This window comes from Orbicella faveolata, unplaced genomic scaffold, assembly GCF_042242905.1.
Source record: "Orbicella faveolata isolate gen_17 unplaced genomic scaffold, um_ofav_v1 contig_27, whole genome shotgun sequence".
Classification (NCBI taxonomy): Eukaryota; Metazoa; Cnidaria; class Anthozoa; order Scleractinia; family Merulinidae; genus Orbicella; species Orbicella faveolata.
This window is the reverse complement of record NW_028301555.1, coordinates 5586171-5611598: the sequence shown is the minus strand read 5'-3', so window position 1 is coordinate 5611598 and position 25428 is coordinate 5586171. Positions and strand designations below refer to the sequence as shown.

Sequence of the window (25428 nt, the reverse complement as noted above, 5' to 3'; positions counted from 1 at the left end):
AGTTTAGCAGTTTTAGTTCGGCCCTTCAATACAATTTTTTTGTCTGTTGAATCGGTTGCAATTTAGCTGTCATTGGAACTTTGGGAATACAGTCACCTCTCATCGGCGACTGTCGGCCAATCTGACTGGCTAGACTCAATACGACCAAGTACTTTATTGAGGTAAAAGTAAAGTTTGCATACAAGCAAAGTGTCCCATCAGGGCGGTGCTCATCTCCGGTTTCTGTAGCATGAAGCGACTAAGAGTGTTTCTACTCCCCCTTGGATGGGATGCTAGTCAATCGCAGAATTCGCCGGCAACCATTTATACACCTGGGTGGAGAGAGGTACTGTAAGAGTTGAGTCTTGCCCAAGAACACAACACAATGTCCTCGGCCAGGGCTCGAATTAACCCGTACATCTCGATCAAGAAGCGAGCGTACTGACTATGAGGCCACCTCCTTCCTCTTTAAGGACCTTCTTCATTATTACGTGTAATCCTCACCTTTTTGAAGATACAAGTGTCATCTTAATTTTTCCCTCGCAGGATTTCAAGAAGACCACCAAGTTAACATGGATAGCAGAGTCCGCCAAAGCACCGCTGCTCCCAACAATCGCGTTCCAATTTGATGACGTCATTTCTAAGCCAGTGCTCACGAAGAACGATGACTTCAAAGACTACATTAACAAGGATTCTAAGGTGAGACCTGAAGTTCATGGTAGAGTAATATAACGGTAGAATTTGACACTTTAGTCCAAACTTCAAATCCACTCAATTGAAGCAATACTCCCCGCGCAATGGTTGGTGTCACAAGCCAATTCTATCGCAGTTGAACTCTTTATTTATGTAATCACTGGAAACTTTCCCAGGAACTTTCCGTGCCATTTGTCCCCGTTTTAAAATTTTCGCATTTTTTTTTTTTTGGGTGAATGGAAAGCGCCTTACCTCTTTTGTTCCGATAAATTTGCACGGCAGCTGGCCACGTGAGTTAAAACTCTATTTAATCTCACCTTTTTCTTGCGATTCATAGCATGAAACAGAAATGTTGGGGGATCCTGCCTTGGCCTCAATTCAGAAAGGAGACATAATTCAACTCCAGCGTCGAGGATACTTTATTTGTGACCAACCCTACGAGCCACCAAGGTTTGTGATCGAAATTGAATTTCTCCATACAGGATCAATATAGGTTCAAGCTGACAGGTGATGAGAACAACGTAAATGATCAACCAGCGGGTATAATTGTTTGTGAGAAGAAAGTAAAATTAATGTTGATGCTTTTCTACTCGTTTTTAGCCGGTACACAGGCCGCGAGAGTCCATGTATCCTTTTCTCTGTTCCTGATGGCCACACGAAGCCCTCACCGACTGGAGGAGCCAAGACTAAGGTGAGCATGTCGCTATTAGAGTACTGCATTATTTCACTTTCATTCAGGTCCACGGATCCATCGATTGAACAACTACTGACAAGAGAAAATGATGGTCTCTTGCTACTGAGCAGTGGACGATTTTTAGTAAGCCAGGCCATTTACTTGGTTCATATGTGACACACGTTCTGATTACTGCTAAGATCAGCAATGTCGAAAGCATCGCGTGTGTGATAAATGATAAAAGGTGATAAACTGTCAGCTCAGTAAATAAATGATAAAGATGACATATTCATTTGTCAAGAACGCTGGAGATTGAAAATATCAGTCCCCGAGCGTGATTCAAACAAATGAGAAGAAAGGCTCATTCATTTAATGATATATGACCCAGTTCTACATTTGGCTCCAAGGTTAATCACACGCACCACAAGCTTGTCAAATTTGGACCGTCTTCGACCTTATGTTGTCACTTCCTCGCCTTCTTTGGTGTCTGACATGTCCCTCTAAAAGTCGAAAATGTTGCAAAAATAATGCTGAGCAAATTGGGTTTTTCTATCGGTCTTTCCTAGGCCTAACTATTCGCCAAAAAATTCATCCGGATTATCTCCAGAAAAGTTCAAAAAATCTCAGAAATGATTCTGAAACTCTCATTTTCTTTTTTTTTTTTTGCTAAAAATCTCAAAATTTTTAACGAAAAATATCAAAGAATTTTCCGTCAAATCTCGAGAATGCGTCTGAAAATCTCATCAAGGGTCAAAATAAACTAAAGGTTAAACAAAGCCAATGATATGTTTTCATTTTAACTTATTAGGACGTGATGAATTCCCCTTAATCAGCGGACATGATAGGAGATACCACCGTACTCTTTTAAAGCTTGCCAAAATGCTTCTACAGCCTTTTTTTGGCTCTAAAAACTCTAAAAATCCTTGAACTTGCTAAATTTCTCTGAAAACTTCCAGACTTTCTAAAAATCTTTTCAGCGTCTAAAAATCTACAAAAGAAGCTCGGATTTTTGTAGCGAAGCCTAGTCTTTCCTATAAAACGGCTCTTACGTTTTTCTCACTTTATTCCCCCTTAGTTCTTTTTCTTTCTCTGTGCTTCTTTTTAGAGAGCCTTTTTACGGCGTAGGGCTAGTTTGGGGAGATGAAGAAATGTCGCTTCTTTCAAAACCTCGCGTCGCTGTTTCTGATATTGGAGGAAGTTCAAGCGTGACATGTTAGAAATAAAATTGCTGAAAAGTCGTCGAACCTTTCTTTACAGTCATTTCATTTCCGTAATACGGGCACCTCTGTGAATAAACGAAGATATTTCCGTATCATGAGGCGGAATAAACTTGAATCTAAATGCAAGCGTTTCGTTCGACGGTTCCCCTGAAACTTATTTTGGCGGAAAGTAAAACTTCCGGTGGACTTTCAATCAGGCGTTCCAAAGACTTCCGGTTCTGCGGTCTGGCCCAAAAGGACTGGAATCTACTTTTTGTTTGGTGTATCCACGTGGAAGTTTTCACGCGGGTTTGCCGACTCAAAAGGTATTTCCTGTGTTATTTAGTTAATTTTCTCTTGCTAAAGCAACATTTTGAACAGTATTGTACGTTATCCAGAGTTCAGGAATGCTTAAATGCCCGCCTGATGTTGAAATAACCGTTCTGTTGCGATACGGACTCGCTTTGACAAAATTCTCGGCGCTACAGAACGGTGATCATTGTTTCCATCGCGTGATTCGGAAATAAGTACTTTGTCTCCAGAGAACGCGAACATTTGCAGAACGTCGTTTTGTTCTCGTTACCATGTAAACTAACGAGTGTTTCATCGATTGTTTAAAAAATATGATTTACAAATATTGTTATGTTTAGTTTTGTTGTTATCGTGTGCTGATAATTCGTAATTTTAACCAAATTGTCCATGATTCACCTCCGTCAATTCCACTTTGATTTTATGGCTGGAATTTTGAAGAATAATTTGTTTCCCCTCCCAGATTATAGGATTATTGGCCGTCAGTCGTTTAATGAATTCTGTGAGCACGTTAAATTTTGATTTAAAATTTTATTGTCGGACACTGATACAGCTCGACAATTTTTAATTACCGGCTTTACATTTACACAAACTTTTTTGTGGCAGACTTCGTCAGTCCGAAAGTGACATGTCAAGAGATTCGAGTTTGAATAATTATAAGTAAGTAGTAAATGCTAATTAGTATGTGTGCAAACAACAGAAGCAAGCACGAGAATTACAAAGATTAATGGAGGGGTTTTCCCAGAGGATATGCAAAAGCTTTTATCTTGAGCTGGAAGTTCCGGCTTGATGTACATGTATATGCAAACATTAACTGTTAGGACGTAAGGAACAGCAGTGCTCAGAATTCTGTAGATGTTTGTAGATGTCAAGTCTCAAGGACACAATATGGTATTGTCACTAACAATTTATCAATATTCTTTCACCCCTTCCACTCCCAGTTACGTGACATTGGATATGCTACAATCATAGACTACAATCAACTCTTCGAATCGATTTTATTATGCTAAAATAATTAAGCTAATATAAAGCTGTCGGCTTCTCGATTGCAACATGGAATAGAATCGTAAAACTTTAAACCCGACACTAACAACATTTTCCCATCAATTTTAATTCATTTATTCTTCATTTACTTCCCAAATGTTATCTCCTTTTTTTTTATTCCTTTGCACGGTGTTATTTTAAATGATTGCCATAAAACAGGTTGATCAATCTGCAATACAGTACACATCCCTACCATCAAGGCATGACAATCACTGAACAAAATTGTGTTATTCTGTGATTAAATTTTGATACAAAGGCTCTAAGGTCAATGGATATTTAAGTTGCTCATCCATTATTTTTGTTTTATTATTGTTTGTATATTTGCATATTTGTTTGAATTTTTTTTTCTTTGTCAGTTATTCAGAAATCACTTTATTCTCATAGACTAGTTAGTGGCTACTGTAGAATTCAAATCCATCCAATGAGAAAATATCCGCCATAGACAGCCTCTCCAAATTGTTGGTGTTTGCAGACCAAATAGACACAAACTCAACTGTACATGACATTATTTCAACCACTTAAGATCGATCATTGTTTTCAAAGTTCTAAGCATAATTTTGTCCCATGTCATGTCTGGTACACAGGAAGCAGGAGGCCACAAAAAAGGTGAAAAGAAAAGCGAGAATAAAAAGAAAGATAAAGGATCAAAAACCAGCGCACCAGTCATGAATGGAACAGATGTTGCCAAACCTGTTGTATCACCTGAACAAGTTGAAAAACTTAAAGGAGAAATCACTGTCCAAGGGGAGAAAGTTCGTACCCTCAAAACAAGTGGGGCAGCAAAGGTATGGAGCTTTTTTCAATATACATATAAATGCGGGGATATACACGTTGTCGTGATATATCTATGCAGTGAATAACTATATCATGTTCAGTTATTAGGAAAACACAAAGCAGTGAGCTGAATTTAGCAGGTTCAAACCTCTCATGAGTGGACTTGCTTAGGGATGTGAAACTTCTTGAATTAGAGAGACGTTCTTGCTTATAGTTGGTAAAAAACTGGAGTTTGTGGATGGTTTTAAGACTAAATGACTTTCTATGGGCACTATTGGTGTGCAAGATGTGTCTATTAACAGAGGTTCAACTGTGGAATTGAATTCAAACCAAAGTCAAGAACTAGTTTTAGTTGCTCTGGTCAGACTCAACAAGGTTCTAAGAACCCTTGGGAATTTCTAACAGAATGTTCATAACTAAAAATAAATTATTATATATACATGTATAGCAATTTCCTGACCTGTAATTAAAAATAGGAAGGTACATACATACATACATATATACATACTTTATTTGCAACTCTCCAAAGGGGCTTTTCAGTTACAAAAGGAATAAAAAAGATAAAAATACGTCAACTAAAATGAGTAAACAAACTGGGTAAGGAGTCTAAAATTAATTACAGTATAAAGATTTAAAAATTTACAAAGTTTAAAACTGAATATTAAGAATTTACATTATTAACATTTAAAATATGTTTGGTCAAGTGTCCCTTAAAAGCTTTCACAGAAGGTAAACTTTTCAAATCATCACTTAGCTCATTCCAGATTTTTGCTCCGCAATATGCAAATGATCTTTGTCCGGTAGCCAGTCGGCAACGTGGAATGTTTAAGTCATTACTCTGTCTGGTGTTTCTTGTAGCGATTTGAGATCGGAAAATGAATTTATCAATCAAGTAGTCTGGAACAAGATTATGAATACATTTGAAAGTCATCACAGCGTCATTTATGTAGAGTCTATCGCTGACCTGCAGCCAATTCAAGGATTTGATGCCTTGTGAGATATGGTCGTACTTACGCAGTCCCAATACAATACGTGCAGCAAAATTTTGCACCAACTGTAATTTCTCGATGTTAGACTTGCTTGTGTTCGACCAGACTGTAGAACAGTAAAACAGCTTACTGAAGATAAAAGAATCCATAAGTAGAAGCAATGTCTTCTTATCCAATAAATGCTTTATCCTGTTTATTTCTATCAGTTTGTGCATGCAGTTAGAAGCTGTTTTTGTTACGTGATCGCTGTAAGTTAAAGATTGATCAAGATAAAGACCAAGGTCTTTGGCGACAATGACGGGATTGATTTCTTTTCCAAGCATTAAGACAGGTACTGCAGGCAATTGGCGGAGAAGTTGCGGCACGCCAATAAACAGAACTTTGGTTTTGTCCGGGTTAATTAGAAGAGAATTTTTGCAGCACCAGACACAGATATTTTTTAGATCCTCATTCAAGTTGTCGATTGCAGTAGTTGTATTAGTTGAAGGAAAAGATAAATAGAGTTTGTTATCGTCAACATAGCAGGCAGATTTGCAGTGTAGAGGGACAGACAACAGGTCATTTACGTAAATAGTGAACAGAACTGGTCCCAGAATTGATCCCTGGGGGACACCATATTTCAACGGAAGTAGGTCGGAAACAGTGTCATGGATGCGAACTCGTTGGCAGCGGCCCGTAAGATAGCTGTGAAACCAGTCCAAGCTTGGAGAGGAGACACCAAGTGCTTGCAGTTTCTGCAATAGAACAGTATGTGAAATGCTGTCGAAGGCCTTTGACATGTCCAGTAACACTACAACAGACACTTTTTTGTTATCCATTGCCAGCAACAGGTCATCTGTAACACACAGAAGGGCAGTTTGGTAACAAGAATTGCTAATGATACACTTTTCTGAAATCATGGCTTAATTATTTTCTTTAGGAGGAAGTTGACGCAGCAGTTGCAGAGCTTTTGAGACTAAAAGCAGACTACAAGAACTTGACAGGAGAAGATCTTGCTGGAGGTGGGAAAGGAAAGAAAGACAAAAAGAAAGAAGCTGGAAAAGAAAATGACAAGAAAAATGCTAAACCTTCGAAGAAGGAGGAGAAAAAAGTGGAGCCGACAAATGTTGAGAATGGTGATACAGAAAGTGGGGCTAAGAAAGTGTAAGTACATGTAACTGTATTTAGTAAGTTGCCACAAGTATGGGTGAAAGAATAGATTCCAAGTCCTTGATGGCAGTTGAGCCTTTACATGTAGATTCTTTACATGTAGATTCTTTGAAAGAAAACATACTAACTGTATTTCTATCAAGTTCAACATGTAATATAAATCTACTAGCATTCTATCAAAAAGCTCGTTTGCTGATTGGCTTACAAAACCATTTTGATTTGCCGATTTACAGGACCTTGTTGGGTATGCAGGCTAGAAAAGAGGAAAATCTAAGTGACTGGTTTTCACAGGTAGGGTTATGTCTTTATTGTCAGTAGGCCTCCAATAATTATATCTTGCATCTAGAGCACTAAGTAAAAGTTTACATGTATACATGTATGTTATTCTAATCTTCAGTACTTTTCATGTGAACATACATGTACATGTAAGTTTCAAAATATTTAATATTCTCCTAACCCATCACCATAGATTTCTTGTAATATTTATTCTCACGACTGAGAATTAAGTGTTTCATCAGTCCCAGTTGGTGATTTCCTTTATTATCATCACCTGTGTGACAGTGCAATGAGGAAGGAGATACCACTCAGGCATTGTTAATTTGGTAGTGAAAAATAAAATTATTAATTTTGATACGTCATCTGATGACTTATAACTATTTCCAGATCATTACAAAGTCGGAGATGATCGAATACTATGACGTTAGCGGATGCTATATTCTAAGGCCTTGGTCATATGCCATATGGGAGCGTATAAAAGGTACACATTTAAAAAGAATGAATGGTTACACAATTTTTAGTACTATCAACAATGCTCTCAAGAAAAATCCTATGTCTTGTGAGGGTCTGCATGAGTGATGTGCCAAAATTTTAGTAGAGCTCTACATATTTTTTGCTTACACTTGTACCCAGGTTGGACTTGGGGTATATGGCACTCACAAATAACATTTTCAACCAAAGCACATTTTTGGTCCAGAATTTTAAGTGTCTATCTTGACAGGCATGTATTTATAATTTATGCTAGTTTTAATTATTTTTGCTGATGAACAGATTTTGCCCAAAGTTAAATCATGAAACTCCGAGATGATGGCCGCTCAGTAACCCCCTCAGTCAAACCATGAGTTTTTGTCAGGCTGGTCGTATTCAAAATTGACATTATCATTGGCAGTGGAAACGACCTTAAATTTTAAATAAAACAAATTGTGAATTTATTGATATTTTGTGATGTGTGCAAAACTGTGATCAGAAGTAGTTAGAGGTTGCAGTAATATACAGTAATTATGAAAATTTAAAGACTGTTAACAGTCACTGTGGTAGATTTGATACGTTCTTATAAAAAATTTTTATTGCCTTTTTTCCTTGCAGATTTCTTTGATGGGGAAATAAAAAAGCTTGGAGTAGAGAATGTTTATTTTCCAATGTTTGTGTCTCAGGCTGCGCTGGAGAAGGAAAAGACCCATATAGCAGACTTTGCACCAGAGGTACATATAACAAAAATCATTTAAGTACAACAATAGTAATCATTAACTTACAGTACAATCTTAAATATTCCATCTAAGTATCAAGTCTACAAGGTTTGAAGTAATCTAAAATAGTCATTACCCTTCCCATCACTTGTTGGGATGCAAATTATGTGGCCTCATGGTTAGTGCGCTCATCTCTGGATCGAGCATTCCAGGTTCGAGCCCTGGCCAGGGACATTGTGTTGTGTTCTTGGGCAAGACACTTTACTCTCACAGTGCCTGACCCAGGCAAACTGAATGCTGGGGGCAATCCTGTGATGAACTAGTATCCCATCCAGGGGGGAGTAGAAATAGAAGTTACTTCGTGTTACTCAAACCGGGATAAGTGCCAGCCTGATGGGCCACTTGGCTCATATGCAGACTTTACCTGACCTTACCTTCCCATTACTTGGACTACGACTTAAGTTATTCTTTGCTCTCATAACATTCCTGAACTGTTACAGTGGGGAATGTTTTAAGGATAATGCATTGGATCACTGCTATAGACATGGATGTTTTCTTCTACTCAAGTTGTCAGAATGCAATTTGTTGACTGTTGTTGTTTACATGTAGGTTGCCTGGGTAACAAAATCGGGCCAGTCTGAATTAGCAGAACCAATAGCGATCAGGCCGACAAGTGAGACAGGTAAGCTGAACTTGCATGTCCACGTACAGATAGAAGTAGGACATCATGCTAGACTACTGTAACACGTAGTGAAATGTTGAATTAGAAGTATTGTATAGAACATTATTTTCCTAAATCTTTTCTTGACAGTAAATTGCCAGTCAGTTGGAGACTTTTTGTCTTGCACTCTGTTTATGGCCATCACATTGTGCTGGTTGGCAAGATAGAGCAAATTAAGCTAGGGCGGTGTATTGGGTATCTACTGTAGCTAAGCTTGCAAATTGGCAACCTGAAAACTGTTAGAGAGGGAGGGGGTGGGGGGGGGGGGTGGGTGGGGTAGAAAGTGGATTAGCTGTGAGCACCAGCATTATCTATCTGATTGTGGTCGCTAGGAATAAAGCTTACCATATCTTTATTCTCCCTTTATTTGTGTTTTCAATTTGCACAGTTATGTATCCAGCATATGCAAAATGGATCAAGTCACACAGAGATCTTCCCTTAAAACTCAATCAGTGGAATAATGTTGTGGTTTGTAGAAGAACCTGCTTATAACTTCCTGAACTTCTCGTTTTCTTCCAGATGTGTTGTTTGTTTTATGAAAGTTGCAACTTTCATTTTATGTAATTTTTGTTGCTTTTTGTTCTTAGAGATGGGAATTTAAACATCCTCAGCCTTTCCTTAGAACTCGTGAATTCCTCTGGCAGGAAGGTCATTCAGCTTTTGCCACTTATGATGAAGCAGTTGATGAAGTAAGTCTTAAGAGCTTATTTAACACTCAACACTGAATCTTTTAGGGCCTGTTTACAAGGAGGGAGGGTTACCCCAGCAAGTGGGTCACCCTAGCACTCACACATTTCCTCTTTTTTTCTTCATCGTGCTTACAAGGCAGCTATGGTTACCCAGGTAGGTGGGTTACCCTATCTGCAGACTAGGGTTCCCCTGGCAGGTGGGTTAACTTCTCCCCTTGTAAACACTCTGAGTAGGGTTAACCCGCCTACCTGGGTTAACTTTCTAATTGTTTCCAGCCGCTTTGAGTGTAACCGTGTATTAAGTTGTTCCGGGTTGTAGGGTTACCCTACCTGTGAAATTTTGCTAGTAAACCTGGGCTATCTTTTTCCCCCCAGCTAGGGTTAACCCGCTTGCTAGGGTAACCCTCCCTCCTTGTAAACAGGCCCTTAACCTCCTACTGTACATGTATGCAGCCATTATTTTGATCAGCATGCAAATCTTCTCCCCAGACAGTTGCTCAAATATCCACACAATGCCACACAGGAGACTGATAATTTTAAGGTTGCATTTGCCCAAGCACGGAGTATGATTAGAAAGCTGTGTTTACATGTAACTGTAGAATAATAAGCAATTAGTTTGCTTTTACACTACTATCATGAAAGTAAATATTACTCAAAATACTTAAACATATAATTCATCACACAGTACTTTGAAGATGTTAATTTGCTTTTAATCAAGTGAGAGACATTGAACAATGGCTCATGAAGGCAAAACCAAGATTTTAAATATAAAATACTGTACTACTTTTAATTAGTGATTTGATACATGTGTAATTTTAGTGATTGTTTTTCTTTCTTGTTTTTTTTTTTCTATTTTTTTCTATTTATTTATTAGTTAAATTGATCCAAACCAGGTTATTTTTAAATGATTACATGTATAGAATGATTATTTGTACTTGAAGGCTGTTTTTACTTTGTTGACCTCTTTTTGTACAGGTTTACACCATTTTAGATCTTTATCGTCAAGTTTACACAGATCTTCTGGCCATTCCAGTAATAAAGGGAAAGAAAACCGAGAAGGAAAAATTTGCGGGTGGTGACTTCACCACCACAGTTGAAATATACATTTCAGCCAGTGGACGAGGAATTCAGGTGTGTTCATGTACATGTGTGACCATCCCCTGGGGGTTACCCTATACCTTTTTTCCCTATTTATTGATGTCCCATGACTGTCTCAGATCTGCCTGATAATTAGTTTCCAAGTTCAGAAAGTGAACTATTCTTTTCTCAAATGAAATGAAGTGTTTTAGTTCATACAAAGTATTTTGTAAAGGGGTTCAGTTTTGAGATTTTACAAGGCTAATCATGAAGAATCTGTGTGTTTATCAATGTGATAGATTTGATAAAAACCAACACTTGAGCAGTTTCATAAATAACGTGATTTGAAGCTGGTGTGGTGATTTTTCATTTTAGGGTGCTACATCTCACCATCTCGGACAGAATTTCTCCAAGATGTTCGAAATTGTGTTTGAGGATCCTGACCCAACGATACAGGTAAGCTGCACCTTAGTTCTACCAGGAGTGCAATGATGTACAGTGGAACCTCGAGTTAACGAACCTCTATATAATGAAGACCTCGACGAAATAGTAAAACGTATGGAAAAGAACCCCAGTCCCTTGGCCCTTCGTTTTCCTGAGGTTACACTGTACAGTACTGCTCTGTTTTGATTTGAATTTCGCTTTGTGTGGTTTTGTTTGAGCTGGGCTTGTGCTTTGTTTGCGTTGAAGAAAACGCACTGGCCTTTTCCTTCGAGTTAAGGGTGCGTTAAAAACGCGCGTACGTGCTTTATTTATTCTTTTGTATTCCATTTGCAGGAGAAAAGATTTGTGCATCAGAATTCCTGGGGTCTTACCACACGAACAGTAGGTGTAATGGTGATGGTTCACGGTGATAATAGAGGACTTGTACTGCCTCCTCGAGTGGCTTCTATTCAGGTACTGTAACTGGCCCTGACCAAACCCTATAATGTACATCACACATAAAACTTCTGCAAAATAATAACAGTTGTTGATTAGTTTTCAACAGCGGTATTTAAGCTGATTACAATTATAAACAAGGTGATTTGTGGCCCTTTGAATAAAGCATCGAAAACAGGTTCCATTGCATTGAAAAGCCAAGTGCTTTGGTTAGCACTAGCTTTGTTCAAGTTAGTGTTTGTTGTTGCTTGTTGCCAGATTCAACATCGCTTTTAAAAGATCATAAAGTTGCAACTGTAGTTTATATTAATAATCTTAAAGGTGTGAACGAAACAAGGAAGATCTGTTTAACGAATTAATCCGGCAGGCAAGCGAAACGATACCAGCTGTCAGTTTACATTCAAACTATTGGAAATTTGGAGTATAGCATCAGTAGGGAAGGTCAAAATTAGGACTACAATGTACATCAGTAGACAGTTGAATAGAATATGCTTGCTGGGCCAAGTAAGGTGTTCTCAGCAGGATGGGGTTTAGGCTTCAATTTTTGTCCTTTCACCCCATTCAGCTAAAGGTTAACCTCTAAAGAAAGGTTACATTCCGCCCTTTAAGAACTTTCTTCTGTGCTTTCTACAGGCTGTAATCGTTCCGTGTGGATTGACAGCAACACTGCCAGAAACCGAAAAGAACAGGCTCTTAGACAAATGTAAAGAGTTGGAGGACAGACTCAAAGCTGCTGGAATACGAGCTAAGGGAGACTATAGAGATAACTATTCGCCCGGCTGGAAATTCAATCACTGGGAATTAAAGGTATTCTGTTTTAAGTTCACCCTTTCTTGAAAGGTTCGAGCCCTAGCCGGGGACATTGTGTTGTGTTCTAGGGCAAGACACTTTATACTCTCACAGTCCCTCTCTCTACCCAGATGTATAAATGGGTACCGGCAAATTTAATGCTGGGAGTAACTCTGCAATGGACTAGAATCCCATCCAGGTGGGAGTAGAAATAATCAAAGTCGCTTCATGCTGCAGAAACCAGAGATAGGCGCTGGCCTGATAGGCCACTTGGCTCGAAGGCAGACTTTACCTACCTACATGTACCTTTCGAGAAGAAGGATGTCTTTAGTTTCTAACGTTGGCTGTATTTGTTACCATCTCTGTACAGGGCGTGCCTCTTCGTATTGAAGTTGGACCTCGTGACTTGAAAGCGGAACAGGCGGTTGTTGTGCGAAGAGATAATGGAGACAAGGTCAGTGTAAGATGCATTCTTTGCGAGTTTCGTCCTTTAATTCTTTTTAGCCTGTGACGATAAAGTTTCGTGTTTGTGATCCGTACAAGGCAAAGTACAGTAGAATCTCGACTAGTTTATCGAAGCTTTCGAACCCTCGATTTCTCGAACCCCCGATGACTTGAACCAAAATTCGTTTCCCTATGAGTTTCAAAAAATCGGTATTCTAGTGAAGTCCGTAAACCATGGCCAAACGCGGATAACAGTTGCCGAAAGCTTAAATCTCGTCAGCTACATACATACTTCTGTATCATTCCAGTGGGTTCAAATTTGATAAAACCGGTACCAAACTACATGTAGGTACGTGGTCTCGTATGGTTGCCTCGCAACTTCTTTGATTACTTTACATTAACTTGCTGGAATTTTCTTTCTAAAATTATTTTGATAGTTTGACTCCTTGTGCTTTCTTTCACTGACAGCAAACTATCAAGCAAGCTGGTATAGAGAAGTACATACCGGAAATGTTAGAGCGTGTTCAGGCTGATATGTATGACAGGTATATATAACGTAAGCTCGTAATGTCAGTGATTCATAATGAAATATTTTTCGGAGTCAATCTCGTTTTCTGAGGCTGCGATGCTTTTGGTCATAGCAAAGAGATCATTGCGCGTTCGGCCACTGCTGACCGAAGACGTGCGGGGTCTTGGGACTAGATTGCTTTGCAATGTGTTATCATATTGGTCAATTGGCTTTTGGCGCGGAAAGAGAGAAAGAAACAAACAAACAAACAAACTTAAACAAAAGCAAACTTAAATTGTTTATGCGAACCGAAGATCATTAATTTTCGTTTGCTTCGTATTTTAACTGCAGTTTATACTTCTGCCACTACGCATAATCTTAGCTTGCTATTCTTCCTGATTTTATATATTTTCATTTTGTCCCCGTTCATGCGCAGAGCCAAGAAAGATCTTGACGCAAATCTTGCTGTAGCTCACACGTGGTCAGAATTTAACTCAATGTTGGATAAACAGAAGGTTTGTTCTTGATAGCACGATGTGGTAGTAAATTTCTCCTTACGATATCGACACATTGCCAAGAAGACAGATGAGAAAAAGGAATCTCATCAAGTAGAGGTTATTGTCTTGATGTGCTACCAAATTCTCAGAACTTTCCGTACGATATATGAATGGCCTCTTGTATCGAGAGTTGATATTTCAAGCTTAAAGGCTGAAACGTTTGTAAGCCTTTGTGCTGGTACGTTTCCTTTTTCATCTTGTAATTTAGTACGTTAGTTAGTTCTCTCTGTTCCAGGAGACGTATAAGGCTCCAACCAGCCCTGTCTTGTGTCACGTGCCTGGCCGGCCCACGCCTCTTCTCTGCACTCCTTTTTCCACTGTCCTTATATCTCAGCATTGTCCACGAAAAATGTTATTTTTTAACATTATTATTTTTGATAAGTTTCTGGTCATTTCAGATAATCCAAGCACCGTTTTGTGGCGATGGTGATTGTGAGGGCAAGATCAAGAAGGACAGTGCGAGGTATTGCATTAAGTTTTATGTAACGTATTAAACACGAAATCAGTGATCGTGTTTGACCGCATTTCCAAACACCAGGAAGAGAGCTGAAAATACTACACGTAGCGGAGCATTCAGTTTTGACGAAATTCAAGGTGTTCCAGAATGTGGTCAAACACTGTCTTGATATATCTTGTCAATGAAAACTAATATAAGAAAACCAAACTAAGGAGAAAATGTAGTAACAAAGTCGTAGAAATCTATACCAGTTAAGATCAGATGTGGAAACACCGTCACGGTGACTGGAAAATAAGAATTATAAGGAAGTCATAGTACTATTAATTGTGGTGTGTGATATTGGAGGAAAAAAAAGATTTTTGTTATCGAATGCAGTTGAAATTCGAATTATGCCCTCTCTTTATAAAGAACGACCAGGATTTGTCCGTTTTACCGTGCCTCGATCTGCCTTCTACACTTTCTGTGTCACTGCAAATTTCCTAAAATGATCTTTTCAGTCAGAGCGCCCTGTTAATTGTGCTCCCAATCTGGCCCTTATAGATAGGTTTACCTGGATATTTTCGTGAGCGTTTGGGTTTTTGTTTCCTTTTTCGTTAGGGACCAAGATTTGGAACCTGGAGCGCCATCAATGGGAGCAAAGAGTTTGTGTATTCCGTTTGACCAGCCCATGGAGATCACCGCTGACACGAAGTGCGTGTACCCGGAATGCGGCCAGGCAGCCAAGTTTTTCACGCTGTTTGGCAGAAGTTATTGAATCTATTCCAGCTGGACCAGACTGAGTTTCCTCTACAATCTTGTGAAATCAAATTCAATCGTTATTTCGATGTCTCTGTCTCTCTCGACGTGAGAGAGAATAAATTATACAACATGGCAAATTGCCAGCTATGTTGGTGAAGTTTCTGCATTCCTTAAAAATACTGCGAAAATCAAAATTAATCTCTAGGGGTTTCAAATAATGCAGCAAATCAAACAGATTTGTAGGCCAAAACAAGCGCAAAAAACCGTTGGCGTGTGCGGGAAGACGTAGCTATTGTCAAACGCGGGAAAACATGTAACGGGTGTCAAAGAAAGTAAAACGTGTAACCGCCTTCAAGCGCGGGGAAATGTGCAACCGTTTGAAAACGCGGGAAACGTGGGAGAAGCACGTGACCAATGACAAGTGCGGCGAAACGCAACCGATGATTGTATTTTGATTTCGCATCGCGGCTTTACACGAGGTCTTAAACTGCATTACTTGAAACTCATAGTAAACTAGAACTTAACCCGAGTTTTGCTGTAGAACTGTATTTAGGTATTTTTTTTACTTCCTAAACTTTTTCAGACAATAGCACTACATCAGAATTGACTAAATATTAACGTGTAAGATTACACTGAAGCCAAAGGCCGTAATAAATATTTGACAACACAGCTGTCCTTGTATTGGGTTTTAAGATTGTAGGTTGTTCAGATTTTCTCGGGGACACTGTTACTTTGCTTCGTACGATCCCTCAAAGCTAGGGCCGAATAGAACGGTAAATGAAAAGAGCTGTATCACTGAATCAAACTTTGCTTGGAAACAGGAGGCTGTGCCGCTCCACGTCTGGGTGAAGATAAGAATGTCTTTGGCAAAGTGCTATAAATATACACTATAATAACGATACATGAAGTATCTAGGGGCCGGCGTTGCTAAGCCGCTGACGCTAAAAAGTGCAAAAATGGCGGTGATTTTGAACGCGGCATGCTCAAAGTTTTCGCGTTGCCTTGATGCCATTTCTTGGTGAGTTGTTGTCTTTCTTGTTTTAATCTCTGTGCGTTCATACAACCAGAAAGGGTTTGTAGAATATGTTCACGACGTGGGACAAACTTGTATTCTTGGTTTTCACCAGTCATGTGATCAAAACTAAAAATCGTAACCATTCAATAAATAAATTCAAGAATCTAGGATATGATAGATGATTGCTATATAAACAACCTCGCCAAGAATCAGGTTTCTGCTGTTGTTCATTCGCCCGTTATTCGCAGAAGCGTGTCATCCAAATTTATAGAGCTTTGTATGGAGACGCCATGTTTGTGCCCTTCGGAGGGGCACAAACATGGCGACCGTAAAGTAACAAAAACATCCGTCCTTGAGTTTTGCTATTGAAACGAACATTTTTACTCTAGTGCTCCGACACATTGAAATAAATGCTTCTTCTAGTGCAAGCACCGTTTATTTAACAAAAACTAAAGCGATAATTCGTCTTTTGACCTACGCGACAGTCTTTTCTGGCCGCCATTTTCAAGTCACGCAACGCAAAAGCTTGGAGTGCTCTGTTACAAAAAGAAGAACTCTGTCGAGCTAAAACATTGCCAAACGTCACGTTTCTACTGGGCCTTTTATCTGATGAAACTAAAACCTCAGAAGGAAGGATAATTTCTAATTTTGGAATATGACTACGTCACATGAAAACCAAGAATATTTGGCGGTGTTTTCTTTGTATTTTGTCGACCTAGAATATTGATAGATCGAACCTGGCTATATATCGTAGAGCTTGAAATGTAAAGATCGTTGTAATATAAGCTTATCTGTGTGCTGCTAGTGTGAAGGGAATAGTCTACATTGAAGAAGAAAGTAAGCCCTACTAATGATATCGGTATGTTTATCACTTAGAGTTTATTCTTAAAACATTGTTCGGAAAAGTGTAAGCAAGGATCACAGCCTGCCAAGCTTGCAGCTGTACAGAGAACATGGCAGAATAGTCCAGTTTCCAATTAACCCCCCCCCCCCCCCGCCCCTTCTGGGGAGAGACACCCATATTGAAAGGTCGGGGATATCGATGCTCGTCATCTCGCTTGGACGTATTATCCGGTATAAATTGACTTATAAATAAGGATTCTGGTCTTACTTAGGGTAATCGCAGTGACGAAATTCCACTATTTTTAGCCGTCAAAGTATCTTTTAGAGTGCACTCAAATAATTACTAATAAAAGAAACGCTCTTATTTTCGTTCTTAGGCTCGATTTCTGCCAGTCTTTAGACTCCGGTATACTGGTGTAGGCTCCAGTTACCTGAACAGCAGCTGGTATTCGAGCCTATTCCATTTCAAGTGGTAGGGGTCATTAAAGCTTGGGCCTTGACCAGATTGGTCTCCTTTATATTTAGGGGTTTACAATTCAAATTTTTTGACAAGTATCCCTGAGTTCTTCATTTGGGAGTTTCCGCCCTCCCCGGAGAATAAACAGACCAATGAATCCGTACAGTGATGGCCTCAATCTGAAGTCAAATGTTCTCAATAATACTTTACTCAATAATGTTTTGCTTTTCTTTTTCCTGTCACTACCCCCTCCCCTCCCCTCCCCTCCCCCTGCACTTTTGATAGCTGTGAATTGGCCAGAATAGTCCATTTTGCAGTTATCTTGTGCCTCAGTTCCAAACCAAATCCTCGTGCAAAGTCTTTCACATAAAAATGAGGGCCCTTACTTGGTGTAGAAGACACAGCTGACCTAAAACAATAGTTTATAGAGACCAAAAGAATGAGGAAAACAATGAAAACAATAGGTTTGTGGGGTAGTGTTTTTTTGGGATGTGTACTGTGTCTCCTACAGCAAGAAGGAGCCAGAATGAGCTTGATTAGCATGAAAATGAATCTGTAGGTGGATTACATTTTCATATCAATACCTTTGCAAGAGGGTTCTTATTGACACAGTGGCAAGAGGTAACTTGAAATTGGCCTATTCCTGTGTAGCATGATAGTATTTAACGGCAGTGAGTGACAGTGAACGTTTGGTACAAAGTCAGCTTGTCAATATTTGACCTGGCAAGTATCTCAAACATTTTTTTTCCTGGACACTTTTCTCTGAAGTGGACACTTTTCAGTGGTAACATAATGCATCTTATCTGCTACCCTCTACTTGGGATTTCCTATTTTGATGTTGAACGCAAAAAAAAAAAAACTGATGAGGGAATGAAAAAAAATGAATATTTGAATGAATATTGCTTGCTATTTTATAACTTCTCCAAAACTCAGACTGGACACAACTGTATGTCCTGTTTTATTTTTGTTATATTTTGTTTCAATAGTATTCAATTTTCGATCTCAAGGTAGATTAGTTGCTGTTGATGTCATTTTATTTTCTTTTGTTCATTTTATTTTGTTCCGAAAATGAAACAGATAGAAATTATGACTTCAGCCTGACTTAATTGTCATGACAAGGTCCCAAAATCTCATTAGTTTTCATTTTTCTTCTCGTCTGACTCAAATCCATTAGTAGCTTTGATGAAAGCGTCTGTTTGGCAAATGTTTCGTAAAACTAGCTTCAGGACATTTTTGGTACCATTGCAATATAAGTTGTCTGCAATGTTTCCTATAGGTAACTGCCTGTAGATAACACTTAAAGCGCTTTTTGCAACGATACCTCAATCGTTGGCAAAATGCGGAGCAAGAAACGATTCCAAAACGTCGGGAGACATTTCATGATTTGTTACACTGCGTAGACCTTCGTAGCCTGACAAAGTGATTATCCGTAATTAGTAATTCAAAGTTTTTGAGCGATGCAATTCGATTCTGAGCATATCTTACCACAAGTAGATATCGACGCGAGATAATTTAATAGTAAACGATGCCCATTCTTTTCTTTCCTAATTCTCTATCTGAATGGTCCAGAATGAAAGACGACTGCGACGTAAAATTGTCTAAATAGTTCCAATTCTTTGCTTCGTCCAGTAAAATATCTTGTAGACTTACTAGAATTATTGTCTACCCTGTTTTTCCTTTGCATAGAACATCAGAAACTGACAACTCTCTCAGAGATAAAGAGATATAACGATATCTCAGAGATAAAACGAGTAGATAGAAGCTATTAAAGTCACGACCTTGTTCCTATGCAGGAAGTAGGGGTCTTTCCAAGAAGGTAAAGATGCAAGCATGCATCTTCTTCAGTGAGTCTCATGTCTCCAACAAGTTGCCCACCTACAGTAATTGTCCTACGAGTGATTCACAGACCAACGATCAACAATTATAATTTGTTCTCAAAACTGTCCAACCTATAAAAGCGGGCGACGTTCATTAAGAACTACTGCGCAAAAGGTGAAGAAAATTGACCAATCTCATTCTAAAAATCAAAATGATACAATCATTATCACAGGTCGTTGTCCTAGACTACGAGTAGTCCCTCTTTTGCTTAGTCCGTCGTGCGTTACGCGAAAGAAAACTGCGAGAAAGTATCGTTTTTCTTGGAATAGTCGTTTTGTGGGTCCATCAAGCCGATTCAGGTAACAAGTCTCGATGAATTTTTACACAACACTCACAGGTAATGTTGTTCCCCTTAGCCAGCGGTCACTAAAAAGAGCTCTTTCTCTTCCTTTCTCGGAATGCTAGTCAAAAGGAGTAAGGTTCTCTGAACCAGATTGGTCTGGCCTAAGAAGAACTGAACTTACAGCAGTGTCCCTCTTTTCTCTTCTGTTCTGTTCTGTTCCGCTCCGTTCCGTTCTGTTCTGTTCTGTTCAGTCTCTTGTGTTCTCTTGCCTTCCCTTCCCTTCCCTTCTCTTCTCTTCTCTTCCCTTCTCTTCTCTTCCCTTCTCTTCCCTTCCCTTCCCCTCCCTTCTCTTCTCTTTTCTCTTTTCTTCTTTTCTCTTCCCTACATTTCTCTTCCTTTTCCTTCCCTTCCTTTCCCATCCCTTTCCTTTCCTTTCCTTTCCTTTGAATAACCTCTTTGAATTACTTAATACATTTGTGCATTTTTAAATTCATCTGCACAGGTTTATTAAGAGATATCCACTATCAAGACCAAAGCGTGCAGGATATCGTGCAAATCAGTGCTCCGCAGACTGAACTAGACGACCTAACGGTTTGCATGTGGTTGAAGTTTCCAGACGACGGGCGTTTAATTGGCCTCATTTCTTGCCTACATCAAATTAGCCATGAACTGGAAATTCGTTATCGCAACATTGGCAAAGTTCTCCACTTGCGAGTCGAGAATAGGGAGGGGTAAGTGATAACCTCCTATGTAGACAATCCTTTGTCACGCATTTGTCACGGACAATCTTTGGTTTGTCACGCCTTTTTCACGGAAAATCCTTTGAGACTCCTTTGGTTTGTCAGGCACTTGTCTCGGACAATCCTTTGTTTTGTCGCGCATTAATCACAGCAATCCGTAGGTATGTAACGCACTTGTCGCGGACGATCCTTTGTTTTGTCATGCACTTGTCGTAGACAATCCTTTGGTTTGTCAAGCACTTGTCATGGACAATCCTTTGGTTTTTCACGCACTTGTCACGGACAAGCATTTGTTTTGTCACGCAGTTGTCGCGGACAATCCTTTGCTTTGTAACGCACGTTTTGGAGTAATTTCGAAAGAAACAAATCAAATGATAATAACGGTTTTCCTGTTGGTATGATTTTTAGAACCGAGGTATTACCGTCTGCCCTTGGGGAAGATAAATGGAGACATCTATGCTTTGCGAGAACAACCAGCAGCAATGATTATTTTGTCTTCGTGAACGGTCGCTTGGATGTCAGAGGAGGGCCACTAAACACGGACGCAAAAATAGGGGGTATTGGAAGAAAGTTCGTTCTGGGGCAGGCTTGGGATAAAGCCAGCCGCTCCTTCCTTCAAGCGCACAGTTACGCAGGATACATGAACGACGTCAATATGTGGAATGAAGTGTTTACTCTAGTTAGAGTTCGGCAACTGCATTTAACCCGTGGCTTTGTGGATGGGAATGCAGTGCCATGGAGTCAGCTGAAGAGCGCGACCCCGCCTAGCCTGGTCTCGGCTTCGGCGTCGAAATGCCCTGCAAAGCGAGGTACTTCTCACATATTTATTTAGAAAAAAGTCCTAAGAAAATACGCGCGCTGATTGGTTAAAAGTCGTGTTTCCATAACTCGATAGAAACACAGAACTAGCACGAGCTTTTTACGTAATGATGGCGAGAGCAACGCGAATTAACATTTTGATAATCAAAGTTAACAAGTTGGTTTCCTTTTTTTCGTCGCGGTGTTGTTCCCACAGCATTTCTTGTTCTCCCAAACTTCCACTCGTGTTTCTATTAAACAATAAGATTGTGAGCTCGAGATTTCTATTTAAACAATAGAGTGTTTCTGTCGAGGAACTATCGGCTGATAGTTACCCCGCGGAAATTTGATGATCTTAAAACAAATATTTGCCCGAGAAGCGAAGCTTCGAGGGCAAATATGCTAGTTTTAAGAACATCAAATTTCCAAGGGGCAACTATCAGACAGATAGTTCCGAGACATTGTAGTGTATTGAGCCAGCGGTTGACATTATAAGCATGCGCACTTATGCGCATTCTGTTCCTTGTGCTTCGATTTGCAATAAACCAAATACATGACAGACATAAACACTCTATTGTCTTTATTGTTCACCACTAAATTTTCTTCTGCGCGCCAGTTCAAAAATCATATTGAATAATTTTCAACTTTTTTAGATGAAAGCCGTGAAAGCCAAATGTAAAATTTGAAAAAGGAAACAAACAAAAACACTCTTAATACAAATTTCTACAGAAAGCAGGATTAATGATTTCTTCCAGCCGCACCCTTAAAAAACCTCTATTTGGAATTAAGTGATGACTTTACGTACAGTTTTTTTGTTTTGTTTTTGTTTTTGTTTTTGTTTTTGTTTTTGTTTTTGTTTTTGTTTTTTTATTCAATATAGGCCCTTTAAGTGCGTTACCTTATTTCATAACCGCTGGACCCCAATGTCGTTTTCAGTACCCCGACATAACAAATTAGCTACCAAGGAGAGAAAGGGAATTTTTAAGACAGTATATATCACTTCTGTGGCACTTTGACTCTTAGAAAGGCATTGTCGTGTGTTGCCTGACCGATTAGTGTTCAGTCACGTGACAAGGGAAAATATGTTGTTGGATTCTGAAAAAAAAAACATTTTGAGCCAGTTACGACTTACAGTATTAAAAAGTAAACTAGCGAAAGTAAGTACAGTTACTTAAATTGGGCGCACAGTTATTGAGAATTAGTACCCGCCCAGTTATGCACATGAAAAAAAAATAGGGAGGGAAAATATACAAATCGACCTTCAATTCAGTTAACGTTATCTAGAAATTCGATCACTTTATATGATAACATGTTAAATTTATATTGATAAATCTGTTTTCAAAATAATGAAATTTCGAAACGGGACGACTAGAAAGGAAACTTTCGTTAGTTTGAAACTGAGTTAACAAATATTTAGTTTCATACTTTAGGCTATTACGAATTTATTTTTTCTTTTCTTTTCTTTTTTTTTTAAGATGATTTTTAAAATTAAAATTTTGAAACGAACCGCAATTACAAGATTCTGCTTTGTAATTGTCTTCTTAAGTTTACCTTTCAATGTAAATGCAAGACCCCGCTGCAATTGTAAAACGCTGTTCTAATTGTCTTGTTTTGTTAGAAGTAAAATAAATATGAATAAAACACCTGTTATTAAGCCGGTACACCTTCGAGACCAGTGAACTCGCTTATTCAGTGGGAAGGAGAACTCTTTATATTAAAGTCATAGCACTTTGCTTCAACTGACTTCTCAGGCGAGCGAGGTAAGAAATAGTTTTCTTAAAAGTACACTTTTTCCCTATGTATTGATTATTTAAATCGGCGATTTTGTAGAACTTCTGTTTACATTTGTTTTAGTTAGAGAAATTTAACTAGCTTGTGATATATTCTGGAAGTTGTTAAAAATACGCGTTTAAATATTCGCCTTAACACGAAAATTAACAACATATGTTGAAATTTTTCCTTCCAGAAATTATTTTCGGTCACAATATAAATGGAAAATAATATAATTTTTATATCTGTCCAAAATATATGTAATTTCATTGAAATTGTTTTTCTTTTTTTAAACACGCATACGCACTTTGCAGAAACATTCAGGACCGTTCTAAACGTATTCGCATTAATCAGGAGTCTCAACATTTCTTGGCTGTTTTTTTTCGATCATTTCAGCTTTTAAGTTGGAGTATAACTTATCAAGGGTGGAAACGTTTTCGTTAAAACTGTGCAAACTGTTTGAGATGTCTTCAACTATTCGACACTGTTTTGAGGCTGGATGAGAAAATTTTGCATATCCAAAACAATGTCGTGACGTATTCGTGGTTTGACAGCTGCTAAAGTTTTTATTGAGTTCCCTATCCGTGTCATCCGATAAGCCACGAACACACTCCTCCCAATTGCTTACAAGTATTTTTCATCATTTTAAGGTTCTATGTAGTGTCTTTTTCATAACAGTTCAAAGTTCGTGCAACGGTTTTCTTAGGAATGTTCAAAGAGCTGTTGTATTATGAAATGGGGCCAATATTTTCTTGTCAGAACTGTCGCACGCGTATGGATAAGTCATCAATTAGTGGTATTTTGGTTAAGTTGCTAAGCACCAAAAAGCTAATTGGTATTAGTAATCAGAAGGTGACGAGTAAAATAAGGAAATAATTTCACGCGAGTTTTAATTTGACAAAATTCTAATAATTTTCCGAGTCCTTAGACGAGGGAAATTATTAGAATTTTGACCAAACGCAAGTGAATTGGTTCTAAATTTCACGAGTATACCATTTGATTACCTTTTAATATCATGGGTGACAAATTAAGCTTAAAATCCTGGGTTTCTTTTTTACTTGCTTATTGCATCCAGAAATTTCGCCCCAAACGTTTCTATGGCAATTTTGCAATTTCACATGTGAAATTTTAAATTAGCGCTGAAACTTCGCGCCAGAATTAAGGAGTAATTTGTCACCCATGATATTATGAAAACAACAGAGATGGTCTGGAAGACTGGGGAAGGTTTGGATTAAGAAGGAATCCACCAGAAGCTCGAGTAACAAGTAGACAAAAACTTTGTACAAAGGTTTTTGGCATCGTATTGCAAACTTATGTGCGACTGCTTTAAATATATTCTCAAAGGAAGTAATTTCTAACAACACCAAATGACGAAAGCAAATTTTTGAAGTTAGTGTAAAACTACTGTCGAGATGACACTGATGATGAAAATTTAACTGTGTCCGCACAACTTCTCTAAACTTTGAAATTTATTTTCTCGAGTATTTACGGGAAATTGTTTTTTAGTGTTATTTCAGGCAATCATTTATAGCTTTCGCTTTAAAGAATGCAAAAAGGATTTTAATAGACTTAAAATTATTCTGGTACAAGATTTTTGTCCACTAAACACTGAAATCGCTCCATTTCCTATCAGATGTTTTGTTAAGAGAATATTTCATGTTGCTCAATCCGTGCCACCACGTTTTTAATTGCAACCTTTTTTACACAGTATTTTGAATAATGGAAGACCTTGATATTCAAGCGTTTCATACATCAGTCTCCAAGACAGACGTTGAAAAAATCCTTAGGCGCATTCAGACCCATCGTGGTGTAGTGGCACTCATGGTTACTAATCGTGACGGTCTCATACTCCGGTCAAATGTGGACATCACCACCACAAAGCTATACGCCGTGCAGTACCAGAACCTCATAAAAATGGCCCATTCCGCAGTGCGCGAATTGGACCCCGAGAACGAGCTCCGTTTCATAAGGGTCCGAAACAAGCAGCACGAGATTATGGTGGCACCCACAGATGACCTTATTCTTATTGTGGTTCAACGGATTGATAACGAACCGCATGTTGTAAAAGATACGATGTCTTATTGATTGAGGTACAAGAGACTGTTGATCGAGCGATGAAAAATGAAATCGTAACCGTAATTTTGCAGGTCCTGTGTCAGGTTTTATAATAATTTTACCTAGCTTTTGAGAATGTTATAAGAATGCGCAGACGTCTATTGACCTCGGCCACACTACGCCGGAGGAATATTTAAAAACGGTGGCTTCACTCTGAGGACGCATCATATGTTTTCCGTCAACGCTACGCCGGAGGAATTTAAAAACGCAACAATCACTAGTCATTTTGGTCAGGGAAATCACAGAATTATGGCCAAGCCATCTTTTTCGAAAAGCTCCCTTCTCAAAATGTTTTCCGTCCACACTGAAACGCGAGGCCGGCGTTTTCAAATTCCTCCGGTTTGAAGAGCGTTTTCTATACTAAAACTGAAGCTCCGTTTTCGTGACGAATTAGTGTG

The 25428-nt window shown here is 38.8% G+C and overlaps 1 protein-coding gene and 1 pseudogene across 1 annotated transcript in view; both read left to right on the top strand.

The window, feature by feature from the left end:
* Positions 1-15800, top strand: part of LOC110067338 (bifunctional glutamate/proline--tRNA ligase-like) — a 28248-nt gene extending 12448 nt beyond the window's left edge. The window contains exons 17-36 of the mRNA XM_089296793.1: positions 526-678; positions 1010-1122; positions 1273-1363; positions 4482-4682; positions 6580-6803; positions 7043-7100; positions 7473-7566; positions 8172-8287; positions 8882-8954; positions 9382-9461; positions 9581-9682; positions 10658-10813; positions 11135-11215; positions 11537-11656; positions 12272-12445; positions 12798-12881; positions 13340-13416; positions 13816-13894; positions 14335-14399; positions 14991-15800. Coding sequence (XP_089152919.1) covers positions 526-678; positions 1010-1122; positions 1273-1363; positions 4482-4682; positions 6580-6803; positions 7043-7100; positions 7473-7566; positions 8172-8287; positions 8882-8954; positions 9382-9461; positions 9581-9682; positions 10658-10813; positions 11135-11215; positions 11537-11656; positions 12272-12445; positions 12798-12881; positions 13340-13416; positions 13816-13894; positions 14335-14399; positions 14991-15147 — 2298 coding nt within the window. The 3' untranslated portion in view covers positions 15148-15800. The remainder of the gene's footprint in view (positions 1-525; positions 679-1009; positions 1123-1272; positions 1364-4481; positions 4683-6579; positions 6804-7042; positions 7101-7472; positions 7567-8171; positions 8288-8881; positions 8955-9381; positions 9462-9580; positions 9683-10657; positions 10814-11134; positions 11216-11536; positions 11657-12271; positions 12446-12797; positions 12882-13339; positions 13417-13815; positions 13895-14334; positions 14400-14990) is intronic.
* Positions 15801-24634: 8834 nt separating this feature from the next.
* Positions 24635-25000, top strand: LOC110067339 (dynein light chain roadblock-type 2 pseudogene; annotated as a pseudogene).
* The last annotated feature ends 428 nt before the right edge of the window (positions 25001-25428 follow it).